Source organism: Phaethon aethereus, assembly GCF_964289735.1.
Source record: "Phaethon aethereus genome assembly, chromosome: 2".
Lineage (NCBI taxonomy): Eukaryota > Metazoa > Chordata > Aves > Phaethontiformes > Phaethontidae > Phaethon > Phaethon aethereus.
This window is the reverse complement of record NC_138582.1, coordinates 5,189,131-5,206,187: the sequence shown is the minus strand read 5'-3', so window position 1 is coordinate 5,206,187 and position 17,057 is coordinate 5,189,131. Positions and strand designations below refer to the sequence as shown.

Sequence of the window (17,057 nt, the reverse complement as noted above, 5' to 3'; positions counted from 1 at the left end):
GACAGCAATGTCACATGCAGTCAGGCACTAAATGACAAGCAAGCACTGCTTGGGGAAAGTAGCATGTCTCTCAGCACAAGTAAAAAGCAAAAGTGGGGGTGGAGGCTTTTTTTATATATATTTTAAGGGTTTACATTCTCTTTGGGTAAAACCCCAATGAATATTGACTATAGAGAAGAATGCATGAAGGTGGCTGAGTGCCTGAAGCGAACGTGTCAAAACTCAAGAATTTAGAACAAATAAGGAGTCATAGCTCTTATGAGAAACTCCCTTCCTTAACAGCTCACAAGAAAAAAAGTAACTTTCGAGTCAGTAGCTATCCTGTTACCAGTAAGGAATGAAAAAGAAAGGGAAAAAAAGCCTGGTTTCTATCTCATCGGTGGGAGAGTGGGACAAGACCTGTAAAGACGCAGCAAACTTCTGCCTCTCTAGTAGATATGAAGTTACCATCTGCAAGAGAGACTCCTAGTGTAGACTATGGTTACAAAATTCAACATGGAACAAATTTCTTATTTATCCCATAGCAAAACCAAACAATTGTCTGAAATAACACTCAAGTCTTGTGCAATACCTTTTGGCAGCAGAACCAAAGTTTTGTAAATAAAACAATTCATGCCATAAATATATAGAACCTGTACAAGCAGCAGCCCTTCAGGAATAAACAACATCGCTAATACTAAAAATTCCCAAATATGAACTCTTGGACTACGCAGTGAAAATTATTCATCATCATGACATCTATTGCATCCTCTTCAAACACTACACAAAATAGATATGTAGGGGAAAGAATTCTTTCCTTGTCAACTTTAAGTTAATTCTCCAGGGAAATCTTTAATTTAAAAAAAAAAATCAAAGTTACAGAATTATTACAGTACTTTGAAAACTTAGAAGAATAAGATACAGGTATAAAAAGATCGAAGGCAACATTAAAACTGCAGAAAAGATAGCACAGTAAACACAGGACAGTATCAAAGAGCCTATTAGAGCAATGGAAAACAAACACAATTAAAAGTTACAAAAATATTTGAATTAAAACAGCAAGCTTCAAATACTGGAAGCTGTATCCGAGTAAGGAAGCCAAGACAAAGTATAAGCACTGGAAAATTAGAGGTAACACCCTAATAAAGTTTAAAAGGAAAAAAGAAACCCTCAAGTTTTTAAAGAGCAATTTGCTCAAGATCTCAAAACTAGCATGAATTTATTCATTTTTTTAACGTGCTACAATCAGACTCTATAGAACTGAGTTATGATCTGGATGAAAGTGAAAGTTCCAGAAAAACAAAGAATTAGCAAGAAAGCCAAATTAAGTGTTTATATCAATTGTCACTACAGGTGAACGTACAGAAGGCCGACCTTTCTGCGATAGGAATTAAAGAACCTACCTCAAAGTGTCAGTAAATGAGATTTGAGTGGCAAATCATATTCAAGCAAGTGATAAAGGAACCCCAGTGTGACTTTGCTGAACTACTACCTGTAAGTCCAGTCAGAAATCTCTTGCTTAAGCTAAGCTCTTTACCAGAGAATTTCAAGCATCGTGTTAAGAATTTTAAGGCAGTTGAGTAAATCTTAGACCATTAACCTTGGTCTCTATGTAAATTAATTAAAAAAAAAAGAAAATGTGTGAGCTTATAAAAAACATAAAACACTCAAAATAATAAATGGTTCTAGATATGATTAAATTATACCATAATGGCCTACTGAAATTATTGGCAAGAAATACCAGTCATAAGCCACTAATATCTGGAACTGGGAAAGACTATCCTACATTTACGTAATTTCTTCTTCCTTTCCAAAGTACCCACCACCATATATTAGTTTATAATAAATATTCAGTGGGTTGGGGAGGGAGGTACAGGGTGAATTACTGGGGAAAAAATCCACTTTGAGTGGATTTTGAGTCCTCTAAGTTAAGTAGATGTTAGCTATCCGAGAGAAGGCGGAGAACTCCATCTTCAACATTTCACACGACATGCAGGGTCATCAGTGGCTTCCCAGTCTTTTTAGAGGTTTTGGGTCATTTTGCTGTTACTAGCTCCTTTTTACAGTTTGGGTCAAGCACATAAAATAAGTCAGTTTGTGTTTGGGTGTTTTGGTTTTATGGGTTTTTTCTTTTCCTCCAGAACATCTGCTGAGATAGCATGGTATCATCACACATTAACACACACAAAACTAAACCATCATCTAGTTTTATTCCATGTACTTATGGACTTAGAGGCATTTAAGGAAACCGTATGAATTAGTACAGAGTTTCCAATTTCTGCAAAACTCAAATAAACTACTCTTCATGGATTATTCTGGAAGATACAGGAGAGAAATACACTATTGAACCACAAATATCTCAGCGCCCATACTTCCTATCTCCCCATCATACACCCTGAGAAACTTTCTCACCCATCCATCAACCACAGTGGGCAGCACAATGTTTTTGGCTGGTCCTGAGCTCATCCATGCCAGCTGGCACAGGGAACAGAGCAGGTAACTGCTGAGTCCCTGTTTCTGCCTTTCCTCATTGGGACATAAATTAGGCTCTCTCTTCTCTCTCCAGCTGCCAATCTGCAGGAATGTATTTAACTTTTCCCTGAAGCTGGCTGAAAATAGTCAAAATTTACCTAGGGGAGAGGGGGAAACAGTTAAAGTGATCATATAGATTTCATGTCCCTAGGAAATAAAACATAAAATTTAGAAAAAAATACATAGAAACACAAAATAAATATAGAAAAATACAGCAGACACCAGAAACATACCTATCTTTTCTGAATAGAATGATACACAAATTACTGCATTATGTTAAAAGTCCAAATTAAATGAAGATGACTTAAAGCTGTACTGGACTTTATATAGACACTAGGATAAAGAACAGAAGTTCTTGAAAGGTTTTTACTCTTCTTTCCATCTGCCATTTTGACTGCTAATGGAAAGGAAATACGCCTGGGTCAAAAAAAGAGTTTCAGAGCCTAAGTGAAAGAATACTAAAAATCACAAAGTGCAAATGTTCTCCATTTCAACGATCTTCCTCATTTGTCATGATCTTAGAAAAATTTACCATAAATTTCACGTTCAAGATTTCCTTTCACAAGTAACACAAAAGTCTATACATCAGAAGATTGTACAGGTAAAAACTAGAATTACAAGGAAACATTTCCAGTTTTGATTGATTTATAATCTGAAGGTCTCAGAATAACATGCAAATTTAAGTCAATGCTCATTTCAAACAATAAAAAATAAGAATTCTTAATTTTTATTTGAAAATTGAGTTAATTCAACAGTGTCTTGAAGATTTAGTGTATAAATTAATTTCTGTTACCCTCTATTGCAGAATTCAGGATATAAGACAAACCAAGGTTAGTGACATGATGAATCATGCTGTATTTTTAAAACCTTACAATGCCAGTTATAATTCCAAAAATAGTCACAAAACTGGGCCCATGGGAACTTAAGGCAAGAGACAATTACACTGTGATCTAGAATTTTCTTTCATGGGTATTGCAATTACTATTCCGATCCACTGAAATGCCAGTAGAGGATATTCTTCAGTACCATCTAACACAGTATTAAAAAACAGACGCAACCGCCGTGCTCTAATGACGGCTCACTTCAGTGAATAACCTCATCGCAGTTCTGTTTCTAGCGTAGTTTTAAAGTCAGTTTAAGCAAGAAACGCTCAGGGAGGTTTGGCGACTTATCTACATCCCGACTCAGCTCAGTGTCCCCATCAACTGAAATCACGGAGTGTTTTCACATTTTTGTTTGCTTCCTTACTGTTTTCTTTAAACAGGCATCCCTCCTCAAAAAGAGTCATCAGCAAGTGAAGAGAAGCATTGGCAGTGACGACAGGCAATGACATCCCAGATGACAACCCTCTCCTCCAAAATTCACTGGCAAACATGAAGAGCGACATCGCAAAACAATCTAGAGCATCTTTGTACGTTCAATTGTGTTTTCAATAGGGTTTCTTTAATTCAATTTTTTATTTTTAATTCTCTAAAATGAAGCTTTCGAGACTAACTTTAGATGATTAAGTCAGATTATCCAATTTACTGTTAAAAGGTCTTTTCCCATATTCCAAGAACTGTCCTCATCTGACTTCTCCCAGTTGTAAACCTTTTCAATTATGCTAAATATTCCCAGCACATCTATAAATATTTGTGGATTTATGTTCTCACGTCTTCATGTGCCAAACCATACATATTTAACATTTTGATCTCAAAAATCAATTCTCTGAATCTGTAAGCTACTTTCTGCTGCTCTTCTGTGAACCCACTGCAACATTATACCATTAGGAGAGTTTAAGGTTAGCAAAATGATTTAACTATTGGATGTAACCTCCTACATGTCATGGGTTCCCACTCAGTAAAATCTATATTGAGCTCAATGATGAGTGTATAAATAAAGAATATATTCTAAAGAGACATCCAGTCCTAAGAACATTAAAAAATGGTTATTAAACCCATTGCTTGACAGATTTTTCTAACAGTTAATCAGTCTAATTGATCAAAATGAGAGCTTTCCTTTGTAGTTGAATTTGTCTGGTTTCCATTTTGACTGGCTTTTATTATTAGGGTTTTTTCATTAGCATAAAAGTGAATTTAAGACCAAACAGGTCATAACCTAGCCTTCCTCCAAACGAAACAGATTGCTCTTCAAGCACCCAAACAAAAGAGTTTTTCTCCACCCCTCAAAGCTCTATGACATTTGAATACTGACATATTGAGAAAGAGAAAACTAGAAACAGCTGGGTAGTTGATTCTTATTCTGAATGTAGGGAATGCAAATATTTAATTTAAAAATACAGCTACATAAAACCAAAAAGTGTTTCAGAAAATGCTTCAGAACTTTTTTATTGAGTAATGAAAATATCTGTTAGATCATTGCCGAAGAAACATGCTGTTTACTCTTTTTCCTTGTATGACTTGTACAAATATAATTATCAGGATTTCTAACCCAAATCTGGCTGCTGAAGAGGCTGTGTTGCAATTTATTGTAGTAAAAATGTTCGCAACCCTGGAAACTGGACAGGAAATTCTGAAAATTATGTCTGATTTCATGAAGACCCAAAGTTCTACCCACCAAATTGAGGATCTCTTGAGAACCCTCAACATAGTCAAAACTGTTCTTTTTCAGTCTCCAAATACTTTGGTGAAACCAAGTTGGAAAAACTGGATCCTAACTTTAAATACAACACAAGGAAAGGTCCTAGACTAGGGAGCATGCTGCAGGCTTTATTATAAACTGATGCCTTTTTACAAAACCAAAACATTTCATTAACTGATATACATTAATGGTACAAAGGAAAATTAACTTGAACCTACAGATAGATGAACTGACACATTGAATTTAAGTGTCAGACTTAAATTCAGATCATCTCACTCACCTCGAGTTCCCTTTTTTTTCCCTCAAACTCAATTACAAGAACAGAGTCTAAGCCTCTGCACTTGCCAGAAGAGATCTGCAGCTGATATCTCATCAGATGTACGGTGGTTTCAAACAGGAAGAAAAGTCACTGCCTCAAAAAAATCTAAAAATTTACCTTGTTCATCATCTTGAATTTGTAGAATTTACAGGTAATAATATCCTTACATATCTGGCTTCTGAACTTTGCCCAAACGGGCAGCGTCCCTGTTGCTCTGTGGATTGACTTAATCTACAAATTCAGATCGTCTCACCACCTTTGTAATACGCAAGACCAAGATTTTCTAACCTTTGTAGATTTAAGACACTTTTGTACTGATGACATAATGGCAAGGGGCACGAGATGACCAACAGGCACCTCACAGCATGCAGAGCATGCCTTGCTTGAATTCTTACCAAACACGTGGAGTGAAGCAGTGTTTTTTCATGCTCTCTGTTCTTTGATAAAGATGGTAAGGAAGGACATTCGGTGCCGGTGCCCATCAAAGTTGGCACACAATGCCTTTGAGAGAATCAACACGTATAAAGGAGATAGTTCAAGACAATCTAGCTAGCACAAGCTTCCACAGCAGACTTTTGTAGAGCTAGCAGTATGTCAAAATGAAGAGGTGTATGACATGAAACCATCAACAAAATGCTTCCCTTACACTGAACCGTCAGCATCAGATCTCTGCTGGCAGTCTATAATCTGCTGGAAACGGAACTGTTTTGAGGCCTGGAATCAAACCAGTAGTTTTGGGGCTAAGACCTGATAAGGAATCAATTAACATGGTATGCCCAATTACAGAAGACAATGAATACAGTTTTACTATATAGATTTATTGGCATTTTACAGTAAATAAACAGTGAAGCAAGTAGATCCCTGAAGCCCTTTAAGACTTCAGTGATCTGCAGCCCAGTGAGCTGTCGGACAGACTGGGAAAACTTTCAGCATTAATTCGTTATCTCTTATACGCTATATCTGGGCTGCTTTAAACACCAACGTTCTTGATTATGCATCACGGGACAATCATCTCTGGGCAAGCACAGACAAGTAGAGTCTAGGGTTACAGGTAACGTGATCAGAGGTAGAACATCTCCCAGCACAAGGCTGTTCTCCCGGTCTTTTCGGAGAGGTTGACAGAGCCAGTGAAAAACCTCAGAGCAGATTATGGCCGGTTACCGACGGAATATCGTCTCTTCCGACAGGAGAGCTGATATCTGAATCAGAATTAGGCAACAGATTAGGCACTGCCGCATTTTAAAAGCTGCATCAAGCCAACGAAGATGGCTCTACAGACCACCACGGAAAAAGGCTAAAAGGCCCTGTTGTCAGGATTAAACGCGTCTTAAGACATGCTGAAAATGCAGTTAATGAAACTTCTCCGTATAAAGCAGAAACCTGTGCACAAGTGGAAGACGTAGGTTTGGCTAGATCTTTAGAAAAAGAAAAACCAAACAACAATCCCCAGTTGTTTCAGTGATTTCAGTTGATTCATTTCCCATGCGTATCTGCTCAAGCAGCTAAAAAAAAGAAAGAAGACTTTCACATAAACTATAATCTTTATGTTACAACTAGGGGTGGAGGGGGAAGTTATTTCATTAACTTTTTTCCTGTTTTTTTTTCAGTAAAGACCTAAGGGAAGAATCAATGTTCAAAGTTTTTTATTTTGCTTTGTTTTTTAAGCCCAGCAGCCGGTAAGCTACTATTTCTTACTTTGTTGAGGTAAAATGTAAAATAAAACCAGAAAAACATGAAAGAAAGGCAAAAAATTGAATCCAGAAAAATGAAAGAAATTATAACCTTCATTCTGAAATGACTGATGAGAAGGTAAATTGTAAAATCTATTTTCTCATAATGACGAAACAAAAATAGCACAGATAGAATTTAAGCAATGAAATATCAACTGTAAATCTAAAGGAAATCAGATTCAGGATTTTAAGAGAGCAAGTAAAAGTACAAAATTTGACTTCTAATTTGCTGTCATTGAGTCTTACATATTGGCAGAGATGATCAACAGTCAAAAATAAACTTTGTTTTGTTTCGTGATAAATATTTATCCTTAGCAGATTGGAAGATGACATATTTCTGCTGTTTTTCACTCTAAAACATAATATCGAATGACACATGATTTCTTCTGATGGAGAATCTACACAAGGAAGCGCAAGATTAGAGGAATGGTGTTGCTGATCACTGAAGCTAATAGCATGGAACAAACAGCAAGATAATAAACACTTAAAATGCATTCATGACTTAGCAGACAATATATACCTAATGTAACAAAAAGCAAAAAAATTTGAATTGCCTTTTGACAGGTCTCACAATACAAGTCTTCTGAAAGAAATTTAAATATCACAGTATTTTCCCCCAACTGAGTAAAACTTTTAGGCACCCTAATTAAAAGCAGTCACATCTTTAACTGTATTTCCAATCAGCAAATCACTTAAAATAAAGTTTCCACTGACTTAAATGCTGATGAAAAGGCAAAGAACGAAGCAAATGCATACACTATGAGCTGAAGCTCCTGGCTGAATCGGAGCCGCTCTACACAGCACCTGCTGCTACCAGCCTCGAGAAACTGTACGCAGCCGAACAATGCAGAAACTCCACCTGTGAATTAGCACCTCAATCTATTTTTAAAGATTTCAGGATTAAACACTTTCCTCACAAAGTAAATTCCTGAGAATAAATGGGCAAGGCAGGGGTAGGATAACCTCGTCTCACACAAAACACGGCTGAGGAAACCTAGCACAAAAAGGCAGCTTACCAACAAGAGAGTTTCATCATCTTGTATTTGAAGCTTTTATGGAAGGTTCGCAGCTTCAACCCGAGGTGCTCTGTGACTCTAGGAAAGCAATCGCAGCGACCCAAGGAGCAGCCGTGCTGTCCATTTAAAAATACACATCGAGTACAAAGGACATGTTTGACGCTGAACGAAGAGGGCTACGCATGGAAGTAATAAATGCAAACTGGAAATAATAAATGCAAACTGAGTATTTTAACCTGTATAGCGAATCTTGGTGAAAACTATTTAAAGTAGAGGCTGTGGTACTTCCAGGTTGAAAAGGAGAGATCACTTATTAAGCGTTGAAAACCTTACAAAGGCCTCAGAATGTGCCACAGCAGATTGGCACAAACTCTGAACACCATTAATAAGGTTCCTGGGATTTTGCCAACAGCTGTCTGGATACTGTGTTCTGACTTCACAGGTTGTATTAGATTTACTTTACTAGAGCAGCTCCTAAAAGAATGGTCCTAAAAATGGTTCCTATTATGCTACACTTTCAGTCAGCAAAATTCTTGACAAACCTCCTTACCAATAAAGCCATACAGTGTTAGGCCCCTTTTATAAGAGCTGGACACAATCTGCCCTTTAAAAAAAATTCAGTTTGAGACCATTACAAATAGAAATGCGAAAGCCCAGCCAGAGCTCAGTCTGGCCACGGTCATAAGGGATAACAGAAAATGTTTTCACAAATATATTAACAACAAAAAGAGAGGCAAGGAGAATCTCCATCCCTTACTGGATATGGCGGGGAACATTGTCTCCAAGGACGAGGACAAGGCTGAGGTACTTAATGCCTTCTTTGCCTCAGTCTTTAATAGCCACTCCAGGTATCCGCAGGGTATTCAGCCCCCTGAGCTGGAAGATGGGGATGGAGAGCACAATAAACTCCCCATAATCCAGCAGGAAACATTTAAGGACCTGTTAAGCCACCTGGACACCCACAAGTCTATGGGGCCTGATGGGATCCACCCAAGAGTACTGAGAGAGCTGGCAGAGGAGCTTGCCAAGCCACTCTCCATCATTCATCAGCAGTCATGGTTAACAGGGGAGGTGCCAGAAGACTGGAGGCTTGCCAATGTGACACCCATCTACAAGAAAGGCTGGAAGGAGGATCCCGGGATCTACAGGCCTGTCAGCCGACCTCAAAACCAGGGAAGGTTATGGAGAGGTTCATCTTGAGGATGCTCACAGGGCATGTGCAGGACAACCAAGGGATCAGGCCCAGCCAGCATGGGTTCATGAAAGGCAGGTCCTGCTTGACCAACCTGATCTCCTTCTACGACCAGGTGACCTGTCTAGGGGATGAGGGAAAGGCTGTGGACGTTGTCTGCCTGGACTTTAGTAAAGCCTTTGACAGCGTCTCCCACAGCATTCTCCTGGAGAAACTGGCGGCTCGTGGCTTAGACAGGTTTACTCTTTGCTGAGTAAAGAACTGGCTGGATGGCCGAGCCCAGAGAGTTCTGGTGAATGGTGTTAAATCTGGCTGGCGGCCGGTCACAAGCGGTGTTCCCCAGGGCTCGGTTCTGGGGCCGGTCTTGTTCAATATCTTTATTGATGATCTGGATGAGGGAATCGAGTGCTCCCTCAGTAAGTTTGCAGACCACACCAAGCTGGGTGGGAGTGTTGATCTGCTGGAGGGTAGGAGGGCTCTGCAGAGGGATCTGGACAGGCTGGATCGATGGGCTGAGATCAACTGTATGAGGCTTAATAAGGCCAAGTGCACTTGGGTCACAACAACCCCATGCAACGCTACAGGCTTGGGGAGGAGTGGCTGGAGAGCTGCCCGGCAGAAGAGGACCTGGGGGTGCTGGTTGACAGCCGGCTGAACATGAGCCGGCTGTGTGCCCAGGTGGCCAAGAAGGCCAACAGCGTCCTGGCCTGTACCAGAAATAGTGTGGCCAGCAGGAGTAGGGAAGTGATTGTGCCCCTGGACTCGGCACTGGTGAGGCCGCACCTCGAATCCTGTGTTCAGTTTTGGGCCCCTCACTACAAGAAGGATGTTGAGGTGCTGGAGCGTGTCCAGAGAAGGGCAACGAAGCTGGTGAGGGGTCTGGAGCACAAGTCTTCTGAGGAGCGGCTGAGGGAACTGGGCTTGTTCAGTCTGGAGAAGAGGAGGCTGAGGGGAGACCTTACCGCTCTCTACAACTACCTGAAAGGGGGCTGTGGTGACGTGGGTGTTGGTCTCTTCTCCTAAGTAACCAGCAATAGGACGAGAGGAAATGGGCTCAAGTTGCGCCAAGGGAGGTTTAGATTGGATATTAGGAGAAATTTCTTCACCAAGAGGGTGGTCAAGCATTGGAACAGGCTGCTCAGGGAGGTGGTGGAGTCACCATCACTGGAAGTGTTCAAAAAATGTGTAGACACGGCACTTCAGGACATGGTTTAGTGGGCCTGCTGGTGTTGGGCTGACGCTGGACTTGGTGATCTTAAAGGTCTTTTCCAAACTTCATTATTCTGTGATTCTGTGAATCTTGTTTGTCTCATCCTTAAGCATTTTTTAGAAAAACTTTTTTGGTGTTTCCTTGTCTTTTACTAACCTAAAATTCCCTTGCCATATGCAAAGGTCATTATTTACGGTATTACTTGCTGTGAGAAATAGATACCTATCCTCTTGGCAGTGCCGTTTATGTAATTAAAAACTTAAACCCCCGTCAGTTTTCTCTTATGCTTCAGCAAGACCATGAGTTTTCTTTAAACTTACGTTCTTCTTGCTCTAGACTTCCTCCAACTTGTCCACTGTTCTCCATGTTTCTCCAAGTTCAATCCCCAAAATAGATACGGTAACATTTCTTGAGGCTTTACTTCTTTTGTTCACAGGAACAAAAGAAACACTTCATGTTTTGCAAGCTATGCTGCTGTCCATCCATTCTTTGACATTTTTGCAGTGGTATGATACTGGTGACTCATTTCTTTCTTTTGAAAATGAAATATGCTCCCAGTATCTCCTAGATTTATATTCCCTTCTTGCCTATCTTTGGCTTTTATTTCTGAAGTCTGTCATGAAAAAGGTCCTAGGACCAGTAGGAATCTCTTTGTTCAATTAAGTTTACTCTCAAATATTATTAGTAGGATTATTACATAATTGCACTGAAATAATTTCAAAATTTAAACCGAACAAAATGCTTACTCCCACTATGCACACTGGCTGTCTTTTCAATAGTCCTACTACTTGGTAGTTGGTAGCAGATTATCACAAGAAGATTTTTAATAGATGTGCAAATTTGTCCAATTTGTAACAATTTTTTCTTGCACAAACTTCATCCTTGATCTAAAAGTGTGTCCTCCTCCTTGATATTTATACCTCTGAAGTACTTATGTACTGAAACAATGTCCATTCTCAGTTTTCTTTCCTCCCAACAAACCCAAGTTTGTTTATTCATCTTTTGAATGACAGCTATTCAAACACCACCTCTGGAACTGCCAGTCTGAATACCCCCCAAATACTTAAAGACTCTATTTAATTACTAGCGTAGGTGAACATACATTAACAAAAAATTGTTGATTAAGGATCAGTAAAATCATTAATTTACAGAACTCCTTTTTTCAAAATCTGCTTTGCTTAAGCAGCATGTAAAGCAATTAAATCAATTAAAACATACAAAATAGGAACTGTGTATTTAGCAGCAAATAAATAGTATTTTAGCAAAACAAATAATTATTAAAAATGATTACACTCAATTGCTGATTAATCTTAAGCAATCACATTTTATTAATTATGGCATTTGACCACCATCATGCGTTGACATGATTTTTAAAACTCACTATGATATGTGAAACTACTGTGTCTTACAAGTGAAAGCAAGCACCACAGGAGAGAATTATTACAATTTATTCCTCGCATCCAAAGACAGTAATTTACACATGCATTTAAGGTAAGATTCTACAAGATAAACACAAAACAACGTAATGCACAACACACCACAACAGGAAAAAAGATACTGAAAGAAGTCATCACATTTTACAACGAACAGGGGATATCCCGTACCTGGTAAAATAAACCACCATGACAAAATGTTTGAACCTCAGAAATTGTCCAATGCACATGGATTGCTTTAATCACAGGCTGCAGTTAAAGGAGACTAAACTCCTAAATGAGGAATTTTGAAAATTTGTTCATATAATTTTTTACCAACATGTTGCTGATGAGTTTCTAGCGTGGTCTTTAAGTTATAGCCAATATAATAGAGGCAATAAGTCAAATACACAAGAGTCAAACAAGGCTTACCTTGTTGCTGGAAGGGTACTGACACGCGTAAAGAAAACAGATGGCTCTACGTCTACATGAAGGCCTAGTGAAAGGTTCCTGTAATATCCTTCAACATGTCCCGGTCCACCAGAGTACTTAAAATTCAAAATGGCTTCCAGTGTCTAGAGAAATAGAAGCAAATTACTTATGAGCTGTTTCGTTACTGTGCATTTCATTAGTTCAATTAAATTAGACAATAAAGTGATTTACCAATAAAGTTTCTATGCCCTCAAAAATTTGCTTTCTTAACACATCCATTCTACTCTTTTAAGAAAAAAAGCAATCTAACAAATAACTGCATCTTATGTAAAAAGTTGCTTTTTTCTCCTAACCCTTTCAAAAACTGAAGAGTAGCTAAACAAAGCCAGCTGGACTTCCCTTTATATAATTCCTCTCCATACCACATTTAACATAGAAAAAATTAGGAGTTTATTTTTGCTTAGAAGAGTTTAGGGTTTATTAAATGATACGCTCTTTCGTACTCTTGAAAAATACTGACCACTTCATTCCCTTCATAATCAGATGGAAAACCTTTAAAGTTTTTGAGCGTGCACAGATAAAGATTATACAAAACTCAAAGCATCTGGTCTCTTTAACAAGTCTCTGTAAACATACGCTCACCCCCTTTAACTAACAGATAAAAGAAGACTCCTGGCTAGACCTAGTGCATGAACCTTGTCTTTCTTTGATGTTCAGTTTGTAGAACATGACTGGTTAGCAAGTATTAAAAATGAGGATGATTCTCTAGCACTAGTCTTATGCAGTCACTGCTCTCAGTGGTACTGTGATGAAATTTTGGGCTTTGTCTCTTTTTCCTTAACGATCAGCGTGTGGGAAGCTTCCCAGCATACCAGTCCCCATGTCATCATCAGCGTTCAAGCTCAGAACAAACCTTGGATTCATCCAAAGACACTGTACACCACCTCTTCTTTCATTACATTCCTGAAATATGATTTGCTGGAAGCAAGGCAAGAATTTGGGATGTGTCACTGGATTTTTTTCTCAGCTCTTATTCGGGCTCCCAGGCACCTGCTATTGCCAAGTCTCAGAGCAAGGACAGAGGCAGAGACCGTAACATGAACATTACCGTATTATACTGAAGCTGGTGTCTAGAAGGAGAGCTGTTTCTCAAAAAGATTTAGAAACAATGTCTATCTCCTCTTTGATTCGCTTTTAGCTCATTCTTTTTTTAAAAAAAAAAAGAAAAAACAAACAAACAAACAAATCCCAAAACCAAACAAACCTCAAGTCAACAAATTATCCAGGAAACCAGTTCTAATTATCAGATGCCATCAAACCTCAGTTAGTTAAAAGTACTCTCCCTTGCAACTGAAGATTTAGAAAACAATTTATGAAACCTGTTAATTTTTTTCATAAGCTCTAAGGAACAATCTAAGGATTTTCTAACTTACAAAAAACATTCATGTTTCTAAGCCTGGCTGAAGGAACAGAAACACTGATACAGCCAATTTCTTAACCACAATCCAGTGATTTAAAGAATATAAAAATCAACAGTTTAATGTTTTGCTGCATGTGCACACTTAAAATGTTTCGCCCATTTCCAGCTTGCTTTTAAGTAAAGTGGCCTAACTCCAATTCCTAATTTAGTTTCATTAAAATTCATGAGAGTCACCTTTTAATACAAATGAAAACCTTCACTGGACACTCTGGACATACCTGTCTACTCTGTTTACATCAATTCGTAATTTGTAGTTAATAAACTCAAGTTTATGTTATGTCAGGAGAACTAATCAATATTAAATACAAAAATAAAAAAGCGCAAACCCATTCAAAACGTACTTCATTCTCATTAACGAGCTCGACCATTTAATAAAAATCAGAGCTAGACTCCACAAGCCCAGGGATCTGACACTACTTACATCGTAATCTGAGAACGGACTTCAATTTCCGTGAGGGGATCTGTGAGAATGCCAGCTATGTACGTCCCGTAGTATTGCTGTAATACTCGGTATCCTGCTTGGGAAAGCTCCTGTGGTGTGGATCCACGGTTCATTCTACATAAGACTGTGGCATAAGGCTGCTTTATTAAGCCCAGTCCCATATTATTACAGGCAAATGTGCAGTAAATGTTAGTTTGAAAGGTCACAGAGCATTATCATTCCGCCGGCAGTGTGCCCAAGTGGCCAAGAAGGCCAACAGTGTCCTGGCCTGTAAAAGAAAGAGTGTGGCCAGCAGGAGTAGGGCAGTGATTGTGCCCCTGTACTCGGCACTGGTGAGGCCGCACCTCGAATCCTGTGTTCAGTTTTGGGCCCCTCACTACAAGAAGGACATTGAGGTGCTGGAGCGTGTCCAGAGAAGGGCAACGAAGCTGGTGAGGGGTCTGGAGCACAAATCCTACAAGGAGCAGCTGAGGGAACTGCAGGTGTTTAGTCTGGAGAAGAGGAGGCTGAGAGGAGACCTTATCGCTCTCTACAACTACCTGAAAGGGGGTTGTGGTGAGCTGGGTGTTGGCCTCTTCTCCCAAGTAACCAGCAATAGGACGAGAGGAAATGGCCTCAAGTTGCACCAGGGGAGATTTAGACTAGATATTAGGAAAAATTTCTTCACCAAGAGGGTGGTCAAGCATTGGAACAGGCTGCCCAGGGAGGTGGTGGAGTCGCCATCTCTGGAAGTGTTCAAAAAACGTGTGGATGTGGCGCTTCAGGACATGGTTTAGGGGACATGGTGGCATTGGGTTGATGGTTGGACTTGATAATCTTGAAGGTCCTTTCCAACCTTAGTGATTCTGTGATTCTCTGTGATTCTCCTTCCTAACATCCTATACTAAATGAAAAACCTCCAGAAATGGCTAAAAAATACAACCACACAGCCATTGATGACGAGGAGAGTTTAAGGGCATCGTCATAACCTTGGTCCCTGCTGTAGTGTGGAATTTGTCAAAGAAAACTTGCTGATGACCCTGCGTGTGTCCCACAGCCCATGCTAGAAAACAGGGAAAAGAAAAACTAATGGTCTTCTGTTAATCTAGACAACAGGAGGACTTCTCATCCCAAATGTAAGCTCTAACTGGGGACATTTAATACCTGGGACATAAGAGATTTTGAATATCTCTGAGAACCACGAACACTCAATCCTATATTCTTTCTCCTAAGCTATGATAATTCGCAGGCTTCCTAGGAACATAAGCACACGCACAAAGATACATCAGGCAGGCTTTACATCAGGAGTGTAGACCTATGTGTAGGGGGGAGCATGACTGTGAAGGAAATAATAATTTCAGGAGCCTTCAGGTAATCGGGGAAAGTTTTATTGCTTAGGATTCATATAGTATGAACAGGTTGTAAAAAAAACCCCAAGTCAATCTCCCTTAAACCCCTCTACGCACACGTACCTTGAAAAGGACTCCACATACAATATGAAAAATTGATTTTCTCTCTCTAGGATAGAAAAAAAATCCTACACTTTCATAAGCTTACAAAGCTCCAATTTAAAACAATTTACCACTCTCTCCCACAGCACCTGCAGAGAAGAACAGTCCAAATGCTACAGCCCCCATTTAAATAATGTTGTATACATACTCCAGTGACCTTGCCAAACCTACACAAACAATAAACTGCGCGGCTGATTCTATTAATCTTCACAAATACCAACAGAATTTATCAGATTTCTCCAAACTGCATCACTGCAGACCAAAAAACAATGGCAGGGTGTTACTACAAACGTAATCTTGCCCGCGGAGGATCCATATAAAGGAAAAGGAAGGAAGGCTGGAGTACACCTGGAATACACTACTCGGGGCAGGCAGCCAGGAAAAGAAGCCTATCGTTAACGGAACACATCTGGAATTCAGAATATCTATGGACTAGGGTGGGGATTCTTGGTTTTAAGCAGAGTCGTGTTCTGGAAATTCAATATTAAAAATATGGATAAATTGTTTAACCTGTATGATGACTTTGGCTTGATAAATTTTCTACTACTTCATTGGTCCTTCCTTCTATTGATGAAGAAAAGGAAACAAAAGTGCTTCTGTGTGTAAGTTCCAGATGGTAAGACTCCTAACCAACAGCACCAGACATTAACATCACCTACTATGCTTACAAGAAATATTTTACAGATAAACCATCAAAAAATTACCCGTTTGCCTTCTCTTACATATTTTGCCCTCAAATTTATTTTCTGCACCAAGCAGGTAACAGTTTAAAAAAAAAAAAAAAAATCATTCTCTCCAGTCTGTTCAGGGAAATCCCTCCCATATTCACTTCCATAACAGGATTAAAAGCAAAATTAGAAAAAACCTGCTATCTGAATAACACTAATTAAAAGCAAAATATTTGGCATTAAAGTTTCCTAACTAAATGACAGCAGTTAGTACCCTCCTGCCAAACCCTCAATAGTGACTCTGTCTGAACAGTAACACCTTTCCTACACTGATTTTTAATTGCCAATTCAAACAATTATAATCTACAACTCAAATCAGTTATTTCTACTGAACTACTACCATAGTACTTCCTACCCGTAAGTAGAGAGTAAAATCTAAAGAGAATTTCCACGTAATTCTACAGAATATTGCTATTTATGCAAAGGCTGGAACAACACTGATTAAGAACAGATCTCCCCAAAACAGCTAATAACACAAGAAATGTTATATAAAGTAGAAATGAATGGGGAAGGAG

The 17,057-nt window shown here is 39.1% G+C and overlaps 1 protein-coding gene across 1 annotated transcript in view; it reads right to left on the bottom strand.

The window, feature by feature from the left end:
- The window catches only part of TRAPPC9 (trafficking protein particle complex subunit 9), a gene marked incomplete at both ends in the record, with an annotated part of 523,602 nt that overhangs the window by 328,368 nt on the left and 178,177 nt on the right, over positions 1-17,057 (bottom strand). Inside the window, one exon of the mRNA XM_081996827.1 lies at positions 12,403-12,545. Within this exon, the coding sequence (XP_081852953.1) occupies positions 12,403-12,545 (143 nt within the window). The remainder of the gene's footprint in view (positions 1-12,402; positions 12,546-17,057) is intronic.